The following is a 24,326-nucleotide window of genomic DNA, read 5'->3' on the forward strand; positions in this document are numbered from 1 at the left end:
AGTGAAAAGTGAAAACCCCATGCATGTGATATATGCAGATTGACATAACCCAAATGCCCATTGAAGAATTAATTTATGTCAATGCATAAGTGAGTAACAACCACGTCATAAGCAAGTGGACAACATGCACATAATTGAGGCCAGCAAGTTTTTTAATGTTCAATTAATGGCCGAAAGAATTGAGTCGTTTACCTCTTTTGAGGCATGCTATAAATTAGAGTGTAACTTTGGTCCTAAACCTAAAAATTGTGAAAGAATCAAATTTACAAAACAAAAAAGTGCGAAAGTACAATTGCTGATATAAGGTATGTCTAATACCTATGGAAAGTATTAGGTCGTAGAGCATGACCCAAATTCTGCATCCCAAGGTGGTTATTATGTGTACTCCTAAACTCATTTTCCCTGCTTGCTCCTGGAATGCACATGCTATTCCCTGTGTATTCCCAGCCACTTCTTATCCGAAGCCAGGGAGGTACTAACTTGGAATTATTGAACTTTTGCTTCCTAAAGTTTTTCCTTCCCAAGTTATGAGACTCACTGGCTCTTTCACAACCAAGTTGGTTTCCATTGCCATCCTGAGGCTGGTCTGCTCCAGATACGCTTGGAGGATTTTGAGCCAAGTGACTAGGTGAACAAGCACCCCAATCTTCTCCAGCATTTTGAGGCAGCTCACTAGCAGTAGGCACAAAACCTCTTCTATCACAGGGATATGGAGGTAAAGGAGGAAAGGGATGGAAAGGTATTCCAGGGGAAACAGTCCAGGCATCAAATCTTCCCTTTTGATGAGAGCCAAATTGCTGCACCTCGGAAAATGGAATTCCATAAGACACGGGCAACCTTGAAACAAACCGCTGCTGCAAGTGCCCCATAACAACTGGCTGTGGATGTTCTCCCCAATTACCTTCTTCGGTACTGTAAATAGCTGTTGAAGAATCATCAGATAAAACCTTACAAGCCTTAATGGGGACTGAAAATCCAGGAGGAAATTCATAACCAGGAGGAACATCATCATCTAGGACCTGCTTCTGGTCCTCAGCTACATCACTCTCATTTCTTGGATCTGACTTTGCTTCAGCCTCTTGATCCCATCGACTTTTACGCTTACGTTTCTTTGCCATACACGCTTCCCCAATATCAGAACATGAAGCAGAGGAGCCATCAAGCACACCACCATCTGCTTGAACAGATGCAACTGTTGAATGGCAGGTATAATCAGCTCCTTCTGAAGTTTTACAACCCAAATCGCACCATTGATTTTGTGATGCTAAACACCTATTGTACTGTGAACCGGAATGTGTGTTGATACGGCAATCATCTTTATCAATACAAATTCTTTTCCTGAGAGGTCTGAGTATCCTATCTCTAAAGTTCCTTGCAATTTGATGAACCTGACATACAGTAAATCACATATAATTTGTCACCTAATCCTCTGAATAAGAAAATTTTGAAACAAAGTAATTAACTGAAAAAATATCCCTACAATCACATTATGGATATAACTCGAAACATAGATCAACAGCAAAAACATAACAAGCATGAGAACAATCTGCTTTGTAAAATTAAGGGAGTCAGTGGCATACACAGAGATTCAAGATCAGGCAGTAACAGAGTATCGTGCACACAACCTTTATCAGTGTATGCTAATTCCTAGCCCAATCGCTAAGATCAGCATAAATAGGACATCCCTTAACAGGATGTTCTATCTTCGTTTAACCAAAGCTTCATCTTTCCTTCCTATCTTGCAAGGATAATTGAGATGCTGGTCTCTTACTCACCATCATCTTTAAATGTAGTTGATTTGAGATTGGATAATCAGTAGCCTTAATCATTTATGCAAAGGAACAAGGTCAAAGATAACAGGAAATAATCTTGTACCAGTCTAAGACATCAGAGATCGATTTAACTTCCCTCATAGCAACAAAGGTGAGCCCACGCTTATGAATGCTTCACCAGAATTTTGCATCTGTATTCTGTAACCATTGTTTTGGTACTTGTATAGGCCTTGTCCATTAGTTACTTGCAAGTGGACATTTGCTCTACTTTTCATTTACGTTTCACTTCATTTTTGATATATTAGATCTTTGGCGAAGTATGGTTATGAACTTTTTTTTTAGAAGGAAAGTATGGTTATGAACTTTTTTTTGAGAAGGAAAGTATGGTTATGAATTAGTTGAGACTTGAGACTTAAAAGAGACCAGTCTTCCTCATACATGCACAAAAACCTCAAGCAACAAGCACAAACAGAATCGCAAGATAACTAAGGAAAAGTTCAATCTCATACCAATACGATATCTCAAGTTCTCAACTGATCCAAGTATCAATTCAATGCAGATATTATGCTGGAAAAATTAAAAGGAAAGGAACGTGGTTCTAGAACTACTTGATGGAAACAAAAGACCTGCTTAGTAAATCAGAAAGCAGTACCTGTTTGTCTTCGTGCTCTGTCAATCCCAAAATTGAGCTCCTAAGGCTGCAAAGAGGAAAAACAACTCTTTCAGAAGTAATTTCAAATCTGGATATCACTTTAAAAGGCATAGACAAAAGTGAATTTTAGAGAATTATAACAAGCAAATGTGGGAATATTTGATAGGCACCACATAAGATGGAAGATGGAAGATAAAAGACACAAATCTAGAGTAGTCAACATTTGGAGAGATGTTATTGCCATAATGGTCAGAAAGTATGTGGCACAGCTGTCATCAGTGTCAGCAACCATGTGTGTAGTATATTGTTCAAGGGCAAGATATGAACTAAGAACGCATGCAGGAAAGGTAGATACAAAAATGGATATGGTGTAGGAAAGTGTAAAAATTATGAAGTTTGAAATTGTCTAGCATTGAACTAAAAAAAATGGGGTCGTTAGGTTGACAGACAAGTGTGAAATAGATGGTAGGAAATACAGAGAAATCCCACAGCCGTGGGATACACTAGGAATCTGCAGGACGAGATCCCACAACTGTCGTAAGAATTTGCTCTTTATCTAATTATGGAACTAACAAATTGTATACAGGACAAGATCACATGGTGTATGTTATTCATAGACAATATTGTGTTAGTGCCAAACTTAATTTGTGTATGCTATTCATAGACGATATTATGTTAGTGTCAAAATTAATAAGGATGTCAACCAAAGGCTATAACAGGGAGCACTCCAGAAATAAAATATTTTAAGAACGTGCAAATAAAACAAATTATTCGTTGAAAGTTTGTCCAACAGAATAAGAACGAAGATTGAATGAGAGATGAATATCCAACAGGTCAAATCAGAGGGGAAAATGGAGGAGAGCCACAAGAACATACGCAATCATAGGGGATATTCAGCAAAGAAAACGGCAAGTTTTATAGAACAACTTTTAAGGAAAACAATGTTATACAGGAGGGAGTGTTAGGTCTCTGAGACCCAACATATCCACAAGATGCATGCTGCAGACATGTGTGAATGTAGGTAAATGTGCAGTTTCATAAGGTGAAAAAAGATTTTTTTTTAAAAATCGCAAACAACAGAAGATGCAATCAAGGCACTTCTATGATTAAATTAGAGAAAGTTGACTAAGATGATGTCATCATGATTCTAGTCCTACATAGACCTCCAAATACACCCAACTTCAAATGTGAATGGTGATACAGGAGGGAGTGCTAGGTCTCTTAAGACCCAACATATCCACAAGATGCATGCTGCAGATATGTGTGAATGTAGGTGAATATGCGGGGTTTCATAAGGTGAAAAAAGATCGCAAACAACAGAAGATGCAATCAAGGCACGTACATGATTAAATTAGAGAAGGTTGACTAAGATGATGTCATCATGATTCTAGTCCTACATAGGCCTCCTAATACACCCAACTTCAAATGTGAATGGCGAGTGGGAGTATTACAAGGGGAAAGATAGGCCTAAAAAACACATGGAAAGTATTTCTAAAAGACCAGCAATATCTCAGAATCAACGCAATCTTCTTTTGAGATATGGGAATCCATGCAATCTTAATGTAAAGAACATGAAAAAAAGTAAAAAATTTACATGAGCACGTACCAGCTAGTTGAGATTCAGGTTCAGTTATGACGAATAAATTTACATTAGGTTCAGTATTTGCTAAGAATCTTTCTAGTCCATTTAGAAACGTGTCGGTAAAAACTGTAAAGAACATCAAGATCTGAAGTGTTAAAGAATGATGAAAGTCCATAAGATAGGTGCACTCCTTATAAGGCTTGGCAATCCTCCTCCTTTGAGCTAGCTTTTGGGTGGTGAGTCAGGCCTAAGACCGAACATAACATGGTATCAGAGCAGGGTCCGTCTCACCCGATGTTAGGGCCCCCAAAATCAAAATTGTCCACGCACCAGATGCTAAGCACTGGGCTTGAGGTGGGGTGTTAAAGAATAACAAAAGTCCACATTGGTAGTTAATGAGATGGGTGGACTCCTTATAAGGCTTGGGCAATCCTCCTCCCTTTGAGCTAGTTTTTCGGATTGATTTAGGCCTAAGAACTAATTTAACAGTAATTGAATGCAGGAATTAAATTGGTTCAAAGCAACGATGTGGATAGCAAAAATTCATAGAGAATCCCAAAGAGGATGAAATCAAGGTGTAGTACTAGTTACGGTCTACGTTCATCAACATTTCCTCTTTTATTTATTTTTTATTTGTATAATGTCCCACATCGGTATATAACAGCATTTTAAGAGGATTAATATGGATATTGAGCTACTCCATCAACTGTTTTGTAATTTGGGTTAAATTCTCATATTCTTCTAACTTGGTATCAAAGCTAACATTTGGTAAGGCTTGTTCTTACACTTGTAACCTCATGCTGAAGTTCCTGTGTTGACCGTAAGATCAAATCACATATGACGAGTTTAAAAATCAAGTTACAAGTGCTCAAGCATGTTAGAGAAGCAGTATGTATCACAAGTATAACTGCATTGAAATAGGTAGCAAGCCATGGACTACTACACATAAAATTTAGATTTTGGGTTGGATGTTCAAATTCTCTTAATAATATTCAACTATGTGAATGTTGTATCTAAAAGCTTAAACATCTAAAGAGCGAACACTTTTATAGTCTTATATATTTATTTATTTATTTATCATTTATTTGTTTGTTTATTTATTTATTTTAGGTCTAAAGCACACCCCTAAAGTGTGGGGACGGAAAACTCTTGGTCAAAATATGTGAAAGTGTTTTTTAGATGAAGAATATCACTTAACAAGAGCACTAACTAGCCCGTATACCAAATGTACTCTAAAAAGTAGAAAATCTTACAAAATGTGAAAATATTCTTTTTGGATGGCAATGAAACCGAATTGAGGATCTCAGCTATTTTGGTGTCATGATTGTGTATACCCACTCATTTAAAAGCTAAGCTGCCAAAGAGGAGGTACTTGTATGGTATAGTTCAGGACTACAATCAGACAAGAAAGGGAATTGAATAGATGATAAGCAAATAAAGGTGAAGATATGGCACGTGGCGCATAAAATATAGAAATAACCAAACTCGTCAGCATTAATAAGCACATTATTGCCTGCAGTTCTAAGAAACAAACAGCTTAGTTCTCTAGAACTTCAACAAGAATTGGCATATTTGATATCAACATATACTAATTTGGTGAACAATTTGGAGAGAGAGGAACCAAAGGTGTTTTGAAGACAAGAGCATCTCTTTCCAGAAGTTGAAATGTATTGTTTAGTGCTTTTCTATTTTTGGTGTATCCATGAGTACCCTCAAGAGGCAGCGGACATAATTAATGTTTTAGACACTTTATGAGGGATCTATGTGGTAGGATTTGCTCGTTTTACTACTACTGTAATACTGTAATTACTACTTTAGTACACTTTGGTGTAGTTCCTTGTTTACAATAGTTATGTTAACTGATTCAAAAAAAAAAAAAAGAAAGAAAGAACTTCAAGAAGAAGATCAAGGGGATTATAAAAGTTCATCTTTTATCAGAAAATAGGAAAATACTATTATTAACGAAAGACATTGCACCAACTGATACAGCAGGAGTCTCCAGAAGACACGCAAGAAAAAGGACAACAGAAGATCTTCAAAGATATACCATATTTAAATACCATGAAGGATGGAAAGACACAATAAACTGCAAAGGCTCTCTGAACCTTCCGACAGAGTCTTCTAAATGTCACAAAGTATGAGATGTTTGATGTGCCTAAGAGTTTTAGAAAGAAAGAGAAAGACTTTTGGAATTTTGTCAGGTATAAAACATGCTAGACATTTATGTGGCTAAAAAATCATGTCATCGAGGTAAAACTAGCAAATTTATGGCTTATTGTTGCTATATGTAGAAACGCGTAGTGTTTTGGACGTTGAAAGGTGATAAAAGGCGACAAGGGTCTGCCTCGCCACGAGGCGAGGCGAACGGCGAGGTGCTCGCCTTTTTGAAGTGCGGCACCCTTTAATACCAAAAAATTAAAATATTTAATTGCATATGTAAATAATCAAACAATAACATATTAGCAATTTTTTCAATTCAAAAAGTAAAAATAGATAGTACATACTAAAAGTCTAGAACTTGAATGAGAAAGAAAAGAACAAAAGTCAAAACAAAGGTAGAAGTGACTCAAGCCTGAAGAAGAAAAGAAGAAATATTTACTATGTTAACTTTCTCAAAAAAAGAAGAAATATGTATTGGTTAGACTTTGGAGTCACCGGAAAAACCTGGCTAGTTGCCGGAGGAGTCTAGTCAAAAATCCTAAAATTACCTTTTAACTTTTAAAACCCTAGATTGGTCGCCTTTTTTTAAGAAAATACAAAAGGCGACACCTTTCTAGCCTTTCTCGCCCCTTGCCTCTAGCCTTTTGTCGTCATAGCGTCGCCTTTTGAAGATCGCCTCGCCACAAAGCTAAAAGGCGATGAAGGGTCGCCTCGCCTTGCCTCTTGCCATTGGCGACGAGGCGATCGCCTTTCACAACACTGGAAAGGCGTCATCCTTGTTCAAACATAATAAAGGAATGTGTCACATAAAATGGGACATAGGACTAGTAGTCATGAACATCATAAAAGTTCATCGCTAATAAAACATATGTAACATACTAATCATATAACATACTCCTCATACATGGAGACGAGATGATATTCTAGTAGCTCTCCCTGATTTAGAAATTTAAACAAAATCAAGATTCAACTCCAACAATTTGGAACTTCTAATATAGTGGCATATAAATATGGTAGTTGTGAAACCTTTGTTTCTGCTACCATTTTCTTTAATGTAAACAGTTGCACTTCTGTAGTTTCTAGTTTAGCACTCGCATTTTAAGGGTACACCGTAATTCATATTTGGGTTTGACATTTGAGTTGCTTTTTAGATCATTATCACTGCACGAAAAAAAAAAGGAAACTCTACCCAAATATCATATGCAGGCATGAATTCCACACAAACAATCAGAAAAGAAGTTAGAAATATTTTATATAAGTAACATCTGCTAACCTCTGAACTCCAGCTCTAGATGTGCCTCCGTTGATGTGCTCAGGAGAAAGGATGTCTCTTACAGCTAGATGCTCTAAGACCTGTTAAAGTAAGTTGACATATTGTGAAACCCAAAGCTTGGTATGATAGAAATGACAAATAACAGATCTGCTATGCAAATCAAGAGAACCCTCTGTGACCTAAGAAGCCACTAAGACATTGCCCGATTACATATTGACGTATCTCTCACTCAAGTTTCATGCTACACCATCGTAATGACAAGAAAGACAATCTTCTTACGCATTCAGGCCACCACCCATATTGCTGATTTTGTTAATATGCTTGTGTTAGTTAAAGAAGAGATCTTGGAAGGAAAAACTGCTACCTCTTTAATTCTAAGGAGACTTGGTGAAAAAATTGAATCTCCAAAGCCGGAAAGGACGAAGAGAAGATTACTACTCCCTCCATCCCAATTTAAGTGTCTTCCCATTTAGTCTGTCCCAGCAAGACTGCCTCTTTCAATATTTAATAAGTTCTCCAATTCCAACATTATACATGGAAAGTTTTGAGACCACAAGATTTAAAGGACTACACACATCTTTAATTGAAGACCACAAGATTCAAAGTCTCCCTTTATTTCTTAAACTTTGTGTCCAATCGAACTAAAACACTTAAATTGGGACGGAGGGAGTAATTGATTAGATATGTGACATTGGGCTTATGCTCTTCTTACTAGTGATGGTAACCACTTCACATTGTTTTTATCTATCTAACTATTCAATGATTTAAATATATTGTTTCTGATGTTAGAATGGGCAAAACACAGGAAGTGTGTATATATATATATATATATATATATATATATATATATATATATATATGGTATTCCATGTTTATTTGTAAATTACATTTATATTATCCTACCCGTTCAGTGACTAAATGCCTTTTTATTTTTTATTTTGTTAGCATACTGAACTACAGTGATCATTGCATTGCTTTGTTGAATAGTTGAGAACTTCCATAAGCTGCTAGCTATTTGATTTATGTTTATCTGCACATATGTTAAGAGTGACATCTTAAGAAGCTGCGACGGAAATAAATAATTTGTCAGTAACATAACTTCTATCTCAAGCACATTCAGACCATGAACTGGTGCTAAAGCTCATATATCCGTATAGCCTTTCAAATTCTCATACTTCCAACCTAACTACTCAAATCAGCAGAGCAGAAGTATAGGTTACAGAATACTACATTACCTTCAGCAACTTTCTAAGAATTGGAATCTTATTGAACTCCCTCCTGTATCGCTTCATTATGTTGTGTAACATCTGTAAACCTAACAAGCAAAAACAAGAATAGATTCAACAATCAGTATATTTGAAAATAGAAAAAGCCAATGCATAGTAAGCACCATTTATTACCATTTTTGTTTATAATATCCATCAAAACTGTGCGTGACTTAGTTTTCAAGATTGCATCAAGGATCATAGAAAGGTCCCGGTTGCTGCAAACAAATAAATGCATAAATAAATTAACAATTATGTAAATAAGAAGTAGCACCAGCTAAGAATGCAACTCTAAGTACTACAAAGAGTTAAAAAGGCAAGCCATGTGTTACCTCTGGATAGCTTCACCATTACAGCCATCCCCTGAAGCAGCAGTTAAAAGGAGGAGCTTCAGGTAGCACCTGGACGCATCCTGCTCCAAGAAAAGAGAAATGTAATAATAGAAAGAAAATTGTAGATTACTGTGGATTAGGCATGCATGCATTTACACATATGGCAGAAGTTCAAAAACAGGAATGCTTTCAGAATATTATAGAAGGACCATGAAAATCTAGATGAAGAGGTTACTAAGTAAAGGCTTGGTTAAGAAACTGGAAATGCCTTAGAAGATCAAAATAGGACCATGAAAATCTAAATGGAGAGGCTACTAAGTCGAGATAACACTACGTGGCCAACAATGATGAATGATGATCCCTCATCACCACCCACTATATGAACACCTTCCACCCCTCCCTTTCAACAACTTTTTGGCCTATTCCCCTCGATGAATTACACCAAAGAGTCTGCACCAAAGTGCAGCACAAGCAGAAGAAAGGACCATTCACATAAGAAACAACAATGATTAATCACAAATCACTCAGCAAGAAAAAGTAGTACAGAGTACATCATCTAGCTTTTAAAAACTCACCTTGCGTTTGCTTATTCCACCATCATGATCCAACAACTCATTAAGTTTCTCTTCAACTGCAAATTCAGGTAAGAAAAGATAATGTAACAATACTCCACAACCTGCGGATTCCAAAACAAAATTATAACAATGATATACCTGCTTCAAAATGACCATGTAAGGAGCCATCTGGAGGTTTCTTCAATTTAGGTTGTGGAACTTGCAATTTACTGTCCACATCAGGCGATGATCTGGAATTCACAGCGTAATTCCTCTGTTTCCCCTTCTTCACTAAAGAAGATTCACGCGAAGTTTTCACAAACAGACATGATTCGGGTGTCTCTTTCCCATTGCTGGATTTTGACTTCTTTAAAGACTTGCTAACCACTGCATCAGGAGAAGTTATATCCAATGCCTGTGCGGAAGAGATAGAGTACTTCGCAACATCTCCAGCTACTGTGAACCCTTTTCTCACTCCAGATACAGTTTCACATGTATCTTTCAATGACAAGGAAGTCTCAACAGGTTCAGTAGAAGAATGAGACAGACACTCTGAGGCTTTAAATGTCGCACATGTTTCTGCCTTTAAAGCTGATGCAGGAGATACACCAGGGAAGTTCTCGCTTTCCTCTCTAACATTCAAGCTAACAACAGCAACAGAGTTGCCCAAATTAACTTTTTCTTGACCCACAAAACTGTTGATATCTGTTTGACAGGAAGTCTCCTGATTTTCAGCAATTAATCCATCCAGTGTGTTTTTCTTATTAGGTCGTTTCCGTTGGATTTTAATTTTAGCACACTTAATAGAACTTGTAGCACATGTAATGTTGTCTTCTTTTTGATCCATTTTGGCATACTTGGGCAGCAAGACAGGCTCAGGATACTCATCATCTGAATCCTCCTGAACAATCACTTCCGCATCCAGCGGGTCACCACCTATATAACCCCGACAATTAGGTGAACCACAGACACACTTTTTTACTGCAGCCCCAAAGATTCGGACAAAATTGTAGTCAAATGTCACCTCTTCACCCTGATAATAGGATCCAAAGCATATAACAGTTGGAAACATAATAGAAACAAACCAAAAGCACATATAGCTAGTATTAAGACGGAAATTATTCCAAGAGAGGATTCAAACAAGTATAGACTATAGTAACCATGCCTACATAGAAAACAACTGAAGAAGCAAAGAAGTCCAGATAATCTGTGGGATAACCATGTCTTAAATTCCTCTACTGATGAAAACACCTTCATTCCCTCAACAAGCTTGTTCTTCTACAACAGCTCCGCCCCCAAAAAAAAACAAAAAACAGGAGAAGGAAACCAAAACGCAATACAATAAATATTTCTCTCACAGATGGTTATGTTGTTAACAAATACCCCTCGTCTAGAAAGCAGACACTAGGTTTAATTTATGAAGTTTGTCAAGTATTTTTCCACATAACAGGATACCCTTTGTTTCCTGCATGAGTCCAATCAAAATTTTCTCAACACCAAATTAGACAGCTTTGTCCCCTACACTCCCCCTACCAGAAACAACAGAAGTTCAGAGAAGCAGGCTGAAAGCAGAAAATGACAATTGTGTCCTCAATGGCCAGATCACTAACTCTCCTGTAAAGGAGAAACCCTTTGAAGGTAACTGTTGCATCCAAGATCAGCATGAAAGAGAAGTCAAGGTGTTTTAACTCTAATATACAAGTGGTATATTTTGCTTTTGCAACACTGGACATACTATCCGAGAGTTCAGCATTCATGACTATTGTATTCTGATTCAACATAGCTGAGATCTATTTCATAAGAGTTCGACTAATCATGTCAATCAATTTAGTAGTGATGTTTAAGATAAAAGAATTGGAGTGTAGAAGTACAACCAGACTTCTGGACTTACAATTACATCCCTCCAGTGGACTTCTTCCACCGGAATACCATCTTCTTTCTTCTCTACCTCTCCTTTCTCCTCCATTATCCCTTCATTTTATCTCTCTGCGCTTCTCTTTTTAGATGTTACAAGAGAGTACATTTCAGATCTCGGGGGATCTGACGACATCACGGAGCCAAGATCAAAAGCTGAAGTTAAGAATAATTGGGTTGAAAGTGCTAGGCACCATATAGGAGAACGGTTCTTAGCAGGGGAACTCTTGGTTGGATATGCAAGAGGCTAGTGTCCAATGTACATACTCATTCTTTTGCACTGAATACGTCCAATGGAACTGATGGATTCCTTTGACTACTCTAGTGGCTCATGACTGGACTAGTTCTTTTGGTTACTTTATATATACGTTGACATCCCCGAAGTTGAGGACTTCTATTCTCATGTTGATGTCATGGTCTTATGTGAAAGTTGTTTTTAAGCTTTTCTAATAAACGTTGAATGATGGTGTGGACTTCCCAGGGTCTTTTTGCATGTTATGTGACGGAATGGGAACATCCTGATCCATATTTATTTACTGAAGTCTTCTCAATTATGAGAGGTTGTCTTGTTCAGCAGGGTAGTCGAGTGCCGGTCACGTGACCCTGGATTTGGGGCGTGCCAGTACTTATCATAAATTTAGGGCTTGATTATTGCAACAAAAACACCCATTACAAGTTTTTTCAATCTGTTATGCTGATGTTTGCAGCTTATTAGATGTTAAAGAGCTCTGAACTACTTGTATACTTGTTGGAAAAACATAAAACTAGAACAGAGTAAGGGCTACTAGAGGACACATTTTCTTTTTGTTATATGCAGGTCATTTAGGATCCTGTGAATGGTCAAAACCAAGTAAGTTGGACTAAATAAAAAAACAGACGTTACCTTCTTTATGTCCCTAATAGCAAAGAGTCCTATGCAGACCTCTCCATTCACAATCCACTGTTCAGAAAATGAAAGGAAGTTGAGTCAAAACATTAATACTATTGAAACAAACACCCAATACTTCCATGTAAACAATTGAAACATGCTCCCGTGATTGTCTATTGAAACATGCACACAAAAATGGCTATGGAGATTCAACTTAGAAGACCACATAATCTGGAGAAAGTTCATCACCCATAAGTGTGGTACGTCAAGCCAATGGACAATAGAAGTAGTCAGATCCACCAACGGTACCAGTTTATGGAAAACAATCAGGAATTATTTGGCCAGGTTTCAACAATAGCATCTGCATCAAGATTGGGGATGTCCTGAAAACTGATTTTCGGGATGATATTTGGACAGGTCAGAGCTCTTTGAAGAACCTTTTCACTAAACTTTACTCTATCAGCTTAAAACAACAAACAACGGTTAATCAGATTTTGGAGGAACAAGGATGGATTCTGAATTTTAAGAGATCTCCTAATGACTGGGAAATTAAGAAAGTAACAAACTTGCTACAGACTCTAGAACCATTGAAGATCACCCCTGAACTACAAGACAAACCAAGTCGGAAGCTAAATAGCAAGAAAATCTTCTTACAAAATTACTTGGTGGCTTCAGAATTGACTATATTTGTAGCAAGTTAGGAGCTAACAATATGTACGCTCCAACTTGGAGGGGACTGTTAATAATTAGAAAATTTTATATGCCAAGAACTCATTCCTTGCATATATAGGAAATGTTTGTACTTGTGTATATTGGAATAGGATTACCAGTAATTTCTTTCCTTTCCTTTTAGTATTACTTGAATACTTTCCTTTACTTTCTTTTTTTTGGATTACTTGAACACACTATATAAACCAAACATGCTTGAGGGAATAATCAAGCAATTCATTCTCATCTGCTTTTACAGAATTAAATGCAGGGTGCAGTTGCCAAGCATATTCACCTTTTCGGTACGACAATTAGGATCACAGCTATGATTGATGAAACGGCCCAAATTCCCCTTAGCACATGCATCAATTACCTGAAACAAGAGGCATAAGGTGAAAGAAAACAGAAAATTACTGAGCAGGTCATTACAAATTTAAACATATTGACCGTAGAATGAAAACGGTTCAAAATAGATATACATGCCAAAGTTTATTTCCTTCACACTATAAATCCATCAATAGATACATATACCAAAATATCTATATCCTTTATATTACAAATCAATCTATATTTGACACTTAACAACATTAATATCTGTTAATTAGAGATATCAAGGTGAACTGTTATACCTCGCTGCCGTTAAGTGTCATGAAATAAAAATGCTTATGACACTTCAACGCATACTCCTTTTGCCGAGCCTCGTAAACATGCATATCAAGCACCTAGGAATTTGTAAAATTTAAAGCTATAAGTCAATAATATTTCAGCAACACAAAGCAAATCATGCATGAATACATATCATACATATGAAGAGGAAACCTCTAGAAATCAAATAAGAAATTCTAGACAATCTTTTGATGAAAATAAAACACGCATCAATGACATCAATGGTAAGATGATGTGAATTTGGATCAAACTTACACCCAAGGAATTGAAAAGAATTCACAGTTGGAGCAAGCGCTGGGCGCTGATGAAAATAGGAGAAGAGATGGAATTTATATGAAAGCGAAAAATAGAAGGAGATATTCCTTCTTCAGGGAAAGAATAGACAACCTAGAAGTACCAGAGTATCAATAAACGTCGTGGCAGAGATTTGGGAGGAACTAATGGTTTAGCTGATTTCTGAATGAAATATCTTGGAAATGCCCCTTCACCTCTGACCATGATATTGGAAGTTCAAGTACCAAGGAGATAAGTGGGGATCTCCTGGGTGAGGCTCTTAGGAAGTGAGACTTACCATGTCACAAAAAAATAAATTTCTGAATGAGCTAATCACCACCATGATTGATGAGGAGAAGTGGAGAACAGAGTAGTAGCAACTGCCAAATGAAAAATAAGTATTTGGGATTGATATAAAAACTAATTGTACACAAAAGCAGGAAGGCCAAAGAATCAGAGGTCTGCCGGCCACCGATAGAGATGCCCATTGGCAAGAAGATCTTCAGTCATTTGCACTATTAGTGAAAGAGGAAAACATCAAATCCAAATATGGATTGTGCAATCAGAAGAAGAAGCTATGAGGAAGTCCCAACCAGCCTTAAGATAGATCATGGGTGAGTTAGACAGATAGGAAAATAGCCAGAAACAGTTGAAGACTCAGCCTCTAAAACACTCCTTGAATCATATATTATTGGAGTTCAATGCTGGGAAAATCAGAGAACTCTCCAGTTAGAATATGCAACACTGTTTGAATATTGAATCAAATAGGATAAAGCTAAAAATTATAAAGTAAATAAATTAATAATTTGAGTAGGAAAGCGCCTAGGTTAGTTTTCCTCTCTCTTTCCGAATACAATAGTGTACAAGAGTTTGATAAGGTTCAAAAACAGAATACATAAAAAGCCATAATATCTGAAGGGATGAAGGCAGCATCATTTAAGGGTGCCCTTATAACTGGAAAGACGGCAAAACGAAAAAAATAATGCAAAGACGAATATAGGGAAGGGTGTGCATAAAGATTGGGGAAATCGGAAGATGATCTTAGCTCTCAAAAAGCTAAAACAATTTAGGAGCAGCACAGGAGTAGGATTAAAGAATGGAATAATTACAGTCCAGTGCCATTAGGTGATCCGTGATCCAGTTTATAAAATATCCCCCATATGCAAAGGTTTTGTAATTTAAGTAAAAATATACATTATGCATATAATGTACATAATCAGTGTTTCAGCTAGCGCCGCAATTAAGGTCGGGCGAAGGTACATATGGGTAAGTATCCCTTTTTAAAGAACTATCATGACATTAATCATGACAGCTATGAAGGAATATGTCTGGGCCCAAAGATGTACTGACACAAAAAAAGAGAAAGCTATGTCAATACATCTTTGGGCCCAGATATTCCTTCACAGCTGTTATTGACACAAAAAAGAGAAAGCTTGGGAGATTTTCATCAATAAGGGGCATAAGTTGGTCTATGCCAGGAAACATGAAGGATTCTTTCGCATGTTGGAAGCAGGATGGAAATCAGTCATGGCACAGGGAGAGATGGAAGATTGTCCCAGCCTGCATTTGATGGACTATTTGGCTGGAAAGGAATCAGAGATGTTCAGAGAACAGGAGCTGCTCTATGGAGAAGATGAAGCTGAATTGTTTAGCTCTTTTCTATTTTTGGTGTAAACATGAATATCCTCGTGAAGATGAGGATATCCCTAGTACCTTAGAATACTTTATGAGTTCATAGGAAAACAGCAACAGTTTTGTATTTCTGATTGTTAGTATTACAGTAATACGTCCTGAGTATTCCTTTGTTTATAATACAAGTTACCTCCCCCCCCCCAAAAAAAAAAAGTAGCTTTAAATGACGAAAGGTAGCTCCATAAGGAGGGGCACTGAGGGGAAATCGTTGGGGAAATCATCGTGATTAGATAAAGCAAGATCCATTATCCAGGAGCCTAATATGACAATCAACAGACATTAGCAAGCACATTGTGATAAAGAGAACTCTAAAGGAAGAAAAAGGAAGTTCCAAGGCCATACTTGAACACAAAAGAATTGAAATTTGGGGTGATTTATGATACTAGAAAGTCCAAGACTAGAGTTCTGAACTAAGTTGAAGGAAATGAATACATATAAAAGGACGCAAAGGGGTTCTGTTTTCTGCAAAAGAAATAAGGGTGTTGATTTGTTTTCCATGAAAACAGGTTATGATGTCATTTTGAAGCTGATGGGTTTACCACCGCAAATTGGTGATTTTCCCCAAAAAAAACAATTTAGTTACTAATAGCATGGTCATCTCTTAACTTTCACAATCTCTTTTCTAGGGAAGGGGTACCCACCCAGGGGAGGGGGGTTGAGATAAACATAGTAAAGTTTTGGTATCTTTAGGGTTAACATAAAAAAAACGACATATGATTCCAAATATTGCACTACTGTGTCCAATTCCAATAATTCCCATAACTGTCTCCAAAATTCTGTAGAGAAGATATCTCACCTCTCCAACATATTCAATAAGAAACTGCCCTTCAGATACATTTTCGAGAAGCTGTAGGCCATAACCCTTCTTTCCATATTTAAAGCACTTCAGTTTAGCATAATTGCGTTTCTGAAACTGCAAGCAGTATATGATAGAGATGATACAACCTGCAGGATAAAGCAATATACAAAAAAAAAAGAGTAACCCTTTGCAAGTTAAAGAACCTGTTGATTTGAACAGAATTCTCCACAAGGACAAGTCCCTTTAGCACACTCTATATTGAGAATCCGGTTCAGGCATCCGTCTCCACAGCCCATTCGACCATCTGCAGGTGGCTTGCAAAGGCAAACCATGATCTAATAGGAAAGGACAACAGAATGAAATAGAAATTATTGAAAGCACATCAGAAATCATAAGTTGATTGGAGATGAACATGCAAATACATTTTGGAAAAAGGTAGGTACAAGATGATCATGCAGATACTCAAATAAGCAGCAGTTCACAAAGAAATAAGTAGGGATAATGGAAGGTGTATGTTCCTTAGGAGATGTTAGCCCAAACATAGAGCCAGCCAAGGGCATGAGGTGTGTCATATAAGTTATTTCATGCAAAACAAGATCAAAAAAAAAAATCATGTCAGTCTTGTAAACATTGTATATCACTTGATATTTAGTTCTACAAATGATATTTAGTTCTACAAACATTGTATATCACTAGAGGTTGCTGAAGAATCTTCTCAACCCAACTTCTATCAATTGAGTGTTGAAACTATATTTTCCTCACTCATCTCAAAATGCTTTAGTTAATGTAAGTTCATTTCTTTACTTTAGAATTTATCCAACTGCTCTAAATATGAGAAGAGAAGATGTAGACCTATTATCATGATAATGGACAAGAACCCCTTCTAAAAGACATCATTTGAATGAACCCCAGAAGAACCGCATGGTACTTCCTTCTCAGATAATCATTTCCTTTCATTTTACCGCAGAAATCTACTTCACATAAACCATACTCCACATAGTATCATAGCCGGGTGGAAAATATCAACTCAGAACATCGTAACCAGAGCGGACAACAAATTACCAAGATTTACACAAGAAAGACTCATAGTATACACACCACTTAGTTGTTTAGAGGACCAAGAGTTACTCATATACGGCATTTCTTTAAACGGATGTACCTGAATGTCTCATTGTAGCCAATAATACACCAATGCCCACACAAAGTCACCGCCAAGAAAAAGGAAAGGAACAGGAAAAAGATGCATCAATTAGAGGCCAGAAATAACAGAATTTATGAATTTTCGGAAGTTTCATTTGGAAAAAAATCTCAGGACTTAAATAGCAGAAACCCATGAGTTTGGCCTAGTTATGTAATACGCGTAGGTACATTTAACTACCAGATCATATCTCAAGAAATAGGTAAAATCAAGCCTAAATCCCTCCCAAAAGAAAAAAAATTAAGTCCAGAAAGTTAACAACAGTAATATCCATAACTAAATTGCAGTACCATAATCGCTGAAACTCACTTTCTTATTGTCAAAATCAAATAATAAATTACTATCCAGGAAGTAAGATGATTCAAATATGAGAAATGGTCACCTACGACACGAAAAAATGTGATTTTATTTGTAAATCAACCTTTCTGATGAATTCCTTCTTTAAGGCAATAGTCTTCTGCTAAGAATAAGTCACAACTCACACGTTAATTTTTGATAAACCAAGACACTTGGGTAATAAAACTTTAAGAGTTTTTCTTTTCTGATGATTTTTAAAATTCAGAGACAAACTTTGTCTAAAAACACTGAAATTCTAATATGCCTTTATGCTCTTCTATAATTTATTCTTCAAATGAATGCCACAGTGCATATGAGGCAATAATGCAGACTCGATCAGACATCTACCTCATCAATAGGTTGATTTTTGCGGTGGCGATGCAGAAACAAGTTTGACTTGATCCGATTCCAAGATGATTGATGAGCCCCTGCAACAAACATAAAGAAGGAAAATAATCAGATTAGTGCAAGTTTACTCTGAGATCATGTGCCCAAAGACAATACCAGTGCCATTTCATAAGTACAATTGCTAGATAGTTGATACCAAGTAGATTCTTCTGTCCTGATCCATTCAAACTCAAGTGTGCACGAGAAACATCTTCCTCACCAGAGACATCTGATATTTCCAGCTCGGCATTGATTTCTGAATTTGACTTCTCTTGGGGAAATGAGCAATCAGCAAAAGCTCTATCCAGATTGTCCTTACAAATCCTTCAAAATTGGTAGGAGACTACAAGCCATTAACTCTTGAAACCAAACAAAATATATCATGCTTTGGCAATCACAAGTGCTTCCATCCATTAGTGAAACCTCAATTATTAAATCAAGATTATCAACCTCCCCACCCCACCCCCGTTCCGAGAAATTGCTTATTACCCTGACTAAAGGAGCTAATAGTCATCTGATGCTTAGTTTTAATAAATCCACTTAATTCTGCTGAACAATATGAAACCATCACACCTGTGTTACGGCAGCAAATAGCCAGCAATGCAGAAGAATTTTGGATGCACTCAAATTATAAGTTTTTATAAGTCAATAAACAAGAGAAGGGAAATTTTTCCAATATTAATAAATAACATTAGCTTATCAAAAAGAATAAGTAAAAGAACAAAAGAAAGGAAAGTAAGAGAGACATAATAAGTTGCCTATTTGGGAAAAAACAGTTTGATAAGCAATGCCACCTCAGGATTTTGTTTTCAATAATATAGCATGCCATCAGTTACAATGATCAATATTCTCTACAAACTTAACTTTACATATAAGGCAAATTCTCTCGGCAGTAGCTTAAACAAGTGAGTGAGTGCAATGCCCCTTCGTCAAGAATAAAATGGTGTAATTGTTTACGCTAATGGATTGAATCCTTACAACTTGTGTAAGAATAAAACGCTGTTAATTGTTTAGCTCTTTATTATTTTTGGTGTAAATAGGAAGTGCTAGCACAAACAGAAGATATTTTGATGTTTTAGATTATTTGTTTAAAGAAGAGTACAAACAGACACTCTAGTGGTAAGTTGTAATACTTTTGGAGGGGGATTACAATTCTGATGTAGTATACCTGTGGATATACAGTTGAAAAGTTACCATTCTCCAAAAAAATGGAAATGAAGAAGTATCACTGTAACGGTGCTTTACAATGAAAAGAGCAGATATACAACAAGGCTCCTACAGCTTTAACCGAAAAGCGACCTCTAAGTAAACCCCACAAATTTACAGAAAATACAAAAACTAACATATAAGAGATATAGTGCCTATACCAATAAAAATCTAATTGATTTTTTCAATCTAAGCATGCATAGTTCTAGAACACATAGAATCAGCATAGCATCTAATCACACAAAGGAAGGATGACTGTTATGGTGACCCACAGAAGCTAGGGAATGGATCTTACTAGTTTGAATTACAGCAGGGAAATATAACGCGTGCATAGACAAATAACAAACATATGCGAGTGAGCGCACACGTGACACATAATTGGGAAGTGTGATCTAGCCATAGTCCACCAAGAAAAAAACCAACTGGAAACAGAAGAGTATACTATTGGCACATCTGTGATCTGGAGACTATGTGAGCATATATCACATACCATCTGCAATTTGTTTCTTCAATTTGATCAGCAAGCAAGGAAGGTATACGCCTCCATTTGAGGCAATCATCACACTGCACCCAAGCATTTCTTGGTGGCAAGAGACGCTCACCTATCTCACTCTGCAGAATGTCCATGTTCGAAATGCCTCCATCTAAACTTCTCTTTTCAGAGACAACTTGTCCAAGCTCAGATGCTATTCCATTCTCTACAACATTAGTTAATATAGTCACTGAATACTACAATGTACCAACATTAGCTTACATAATTGAACTTTAGAAGCTCAATTTTATTATTACCGAATCATCTGACAATACCTGTTACTGAGTGCTGTATCCCTTCACCTAAACATTTAACAGGGTCACTTTTGTGCTTCATGTCATGCATGATGTCTTCCTTTTCTTTGTTCCCCTTCTTTTTACTACCTCTTCCTTTTGACAAATTTGGGACTTCTGGCCTGCACTTTCCTGATTCCTTTGGTCTCCCCTCTTTAGACACATTTTGCTCATCATGAGAGGATACCAATTTCTCTGACAACCCTGACTCGGGAGACTCAGTGCCAACACTGGCACAATGATTTCCCTCTGGATCACTTTCAGGATTTGAGGAAGCACACGACATTCCCAAGCTTGACACACCTGAACAACGAAGCAGTTCTCCTGAAAATATCACAGTGCTGAACATGTTGCCCGTCCCATTTCCAGCAGTAGTTAAAACAGAAGTATCAGAACAAAACAAACCATTCCTTTGTTTTTCTCCGTGCATGAGATCCCCAAATACTTCTGTATTGCTCATACTTTCTGGAGTAGGCAAATCTTTCACCCCAGAATTGGGAATCTTTGGGAGCCTCTCTTTTTTCCTTCCTTTTTTACAGCTCTTCTCATGCATCCTCAAAATTGAAGCATCCACAGGAACAGCACATGGCTTAGACAAAGTCAAATCATGGAACTCTTCTGGAACATCGATTGGAGTATCAGGAATTAGGTTGATGACTTCAGAATCAGGTGAAGTTCCAGGATCCGAGAACCTGTTATTGATCGATCTTCCATCCTGGGAAGGTGACTCAACATGACAAACTAAAGTCTTTGCAGCTAGATCTTGAACTGCGCTTTTTCCAGGTTGGCATCCTTCTGATAAAGAAACATGGTCATTATCCAAATTTCCATTGCAACCATGGAACTGCACACTTAATACCTCCTCTCCAATCCTATTATCAACTTCACTGGCAACTTTGGTCATTTCTTTCAATTCTTCTCTAGCATTACTGTTTTTGTTAGTATCATTATCAATAACAGGAATACCATCCATCAGACAATGTGAACCGAATTTCACCTTCAAGGAAATTGGGCCTCTTGGAATGGAGCTTTTACCCTTTGATTTCCGTGGCTTTCGATCAATCTGCTTCTTACCATGTTTCTCATTTCGGCTACCCCCTTTTTTTGCTATTCTTAAGTTTTTCTGCTTCCCCAAAGCTATCTCAAGCCTGACATTATGTTCTAAATATTGCACCGTATTTTCTAACAAACCCCAGGCCGAAGAACGAGCTTGTTTACTGAAATAGCTTCTCCTCTTTCTAGTAATCTGCAAAGAACTAAAATCTATGGATGTTTTTTTAATGGCTATTCTCCTGCCCTTTCTTGCTGGTACTGTAGCCAAACTCTGGCTTAACTTGCTGTTGCGCCCACTCCTTCTCCGAGGAGCAATGCATGCATTGTCAGGGTATTCACTTTCGGAAGCATTATCAGTTTCTACAGTATCTTTGCCTTTATCATCCTCCTTTTGTGACAACTCAGTTATGCTAATTGAGTCAGAAACATTCTCCAGAACATCAGTCCCTGAAACATCAAGTGTGGCCGCTCTCTGAGACACATCAGCAGATCTTATCTCAAAGGGTTGAGGTGATTGCAAAGAGACAGATAAGTTTTCAGTTGAGCAATTGGGATCCATGGCATATGTACTCTGCCCAAAATCGCAGACATTGTCTGCTCTTGATATCTGGGAAAGCATCACAACAGTTTTACAGCAATGTACAAAGAAAGCATAGGCCCAAATGTAATTCCTCCTTATACCAGTACAAGGTCAAGAACTAACTGCCATGCAAACATATGCTTGCATCAGAAATTCACTGAAGTGATCTGTAAGAGAAAATGATAGTTATATTAATTAGAAAAGCATTCATAATCTTCATCAAACAAGTCTTGAAGCAATCATACACAGAGAAATGATGGGAATTGTAAATAGAGAGAAATTCCCACCAAATTAAGGGGGGGGGAGGGGGGTGCTATAATATGGACAAGAAACCCACCACCATAAACAATAAAGATGTCACAAAACATAGATATGATGTCAAGGTCTCAAGGACATAATCAAGTTACCAGGTATGAGAAGGAAGAGTGAGCTATTCTGTTTTCTTTCTTAAATAGTAGTAGGTGACCATTCCATTCCACCACTAGGCCTCACCCTTGAGGGCAAGTCAATCACCTACTACTACATTGCATGTTTGCAGTAGAATTATGGCTCTAGTCTACTCCATGAGGTGAGTTCGATGAAAGCAGTTGGATTTAGAAAGAGAAGAGTTGTGGAAGATTGTTCAACTTTTAGTTTTCGACTGATTAGGAGAAAGAAAAAGAGAATCTTTTAGGATACAAAAACTCCCTACTGAAAAGCTAATTGTTTTTGTTTCTCCAATTATTCTTCTGGTCCAGAAAGTATGTTTCCGATATCATATAATGATTTAATCTCGTGGAGTCTGATCTAACAGCGTACTTTGGTAATGTATCATTATCTTGTTTCTGACATTAATGAAATATTTTGAATTAACAGAGAACCCGGTGCATACACATGCTAAAGGAAGCTTCAGCAATTAAACAGTGCATAACCCAATTCTTACAGATCTGCTTCTCTTTCCAACATTCACCAAACCTAAAAAACTGTTGAAACATCTTGCACAAGCACATATATATATATATATATATATATACAGCTTCAATTTTAATAAGTTTTTGTCCGGCACTTATTTTTTGTGCCTAGTGGGACTAAGACCTAGCAGAGTCAAATAATCTAGGTGTTCTCCAATCTGCATAACCCGTGGCAGCAGAGTAGTTACTCACTGCCTCTACGGACTAGAGGGTGATCACCAAGCCCATTAAAATTGAGATGATCACTTACTACATTGAGCTTGATAACCAGAACACCGGAAAACCAAAAAAATGCTTAGTTCTAGTAAACAGAAGCTTAATGCCGGCACAGATAACAAAGCGTATGTACAGGGAAAACTGAAAAGTAACACACAGCCTTGTTTTTTCCCCAGAAAATCCCGAAAGCGAGAGTGAAGATACAGCAATAAAAGCAAACCCTAAGCAGCTAACATCAAAATCCCTAAAATCAAAGCGCCAACACCAATGCAGATACATACATATACCTAACTGCCATAAAATCAAAAAAAAATACAGAAAAAGGAAGAATCAACAATAAAGATCATACCTGGTGAATTTGAAGAAGCTCTTGAGGAACAGTAACAAGGCCAATTTCAGCAATTAAGCATACAAGTGTCTCTCTAGGTTTTTAGAGAGAGAATGGATATTTATTGTAGCGTTTTCTAGAGAGAGAAAGAGGAATCACTTTGGGTCAGCAAACGGTTTTTAAGAGTTGGCGAAAGAGAGAAAGGGCTCCGGCGGAACTCCTTTCAGCTTTTCTTCACTTTTTTTTTTAAGTTTATATATTATATTTATCCAACTATTATTATTTATTAATAATTAATAATATTGGGCTCTAAATACTGAGTAATTATTTTCTGAAACACAAAGTCAACTTTATTAGTTTTATGTTTTTCAATATAAAATATCAGATAATTAAAAAACTACTAATCCTATAAAATTATACATTCTAATATACTTTTATAGTCTAAAATATTTTCAAAAATATCAAAAGACAAAGGCAAATTAGTAATACATTCATGCACCGATAACAATAACTAGTAAAACTTTCTTTCAATGATTTTTTTAATTTAAAATTAAAAATACATTAAACGCGATAATTCTATTCATAATATACATTCGATAATATTATATTTTTCTCCAATAAAATGACAAAATATGAAATTAAATTATAGTAATAAGTTGCTTTGAATTTTGACTTTCTGTAAAATTAAATAATAAATGTATTGAGATAATAATTATTTAATTTTTTTATTTTTAATT

At 36.7% G+C, this 24,326-nt stretch overlaps 1 protein-coding gene across 2 annotated transcripts; it reads right to left on the minus strand.

Moving 5' to 3' along the window:
- Positions 1-134: 134 nt before the first annotated feature.
- LOC101252999 (histone-lysine N-methyltransferase ASHH2-like) lies at positions 135-23,843 on the minus strand. 2 transcript variants are annotated; one of them, XR_002027939.3, is made up of 19 exons: positions 23,611-23,828; positions 20,445-22,262; positions 20,128-20,335; positions 18,589-18,755; positions 18,393-18,472; positions 16,714-16,845; positions 16,508-16,624; positions 13,710-13,802; positions 13,376-13,453; positions 12,388-12,444; positions 9,750-10,623; positions 9,612-9,667; positions 9,037-9,116; positions 8,840-8,922; positions 8,675-8,754; positions 7,440-7,519; positions 6,715-6,941; positions 2,425-2,470; positions 1,298-1,388 (listed from the first exon to the last, which is right to left on the minus strand). XR_002027939.3 is itself a non-coding variant. In XM_010324640.4 (18 exons), exons 2-18 carry the CDS (start codon positions 22,132-22,134, stop codon positions 312-314), a joined length of 4,998 nt encoding a protein of 1,665 aa, XP_010322942.1. In that variant the 5' UTR covers positions 22,135-22,262; positions 23,611-23,843; the 3' UTR covers positions 135-311. The 2 variants fall into 2 exon arrangements, 1 of the variants encoding a protein (XP_010322942.1); XM_010324640.4 differs by lacking the exon at positions 6,715-6,941 and having other exon boundaries at positions 135-1,388; positions 23,611-23,843.
- Between the last annotated feature and the right edge of the window lie 483 nt (positions 23,844-24,326).

Source organism: Solanum lycopersicum, chromosome 6, assembly GCF_036512215.1.
Source record: "Solanum lycopersicum chromosome 6, SLM_r2.1".
NCBI classification, from domain to species: domain Eukaryota; kingdom Viridiplantae; phylum Streptophyta; class Magnoliopsida; order Solanales; family Solanaceae; genus Solanum; species Solanum lycopersicum.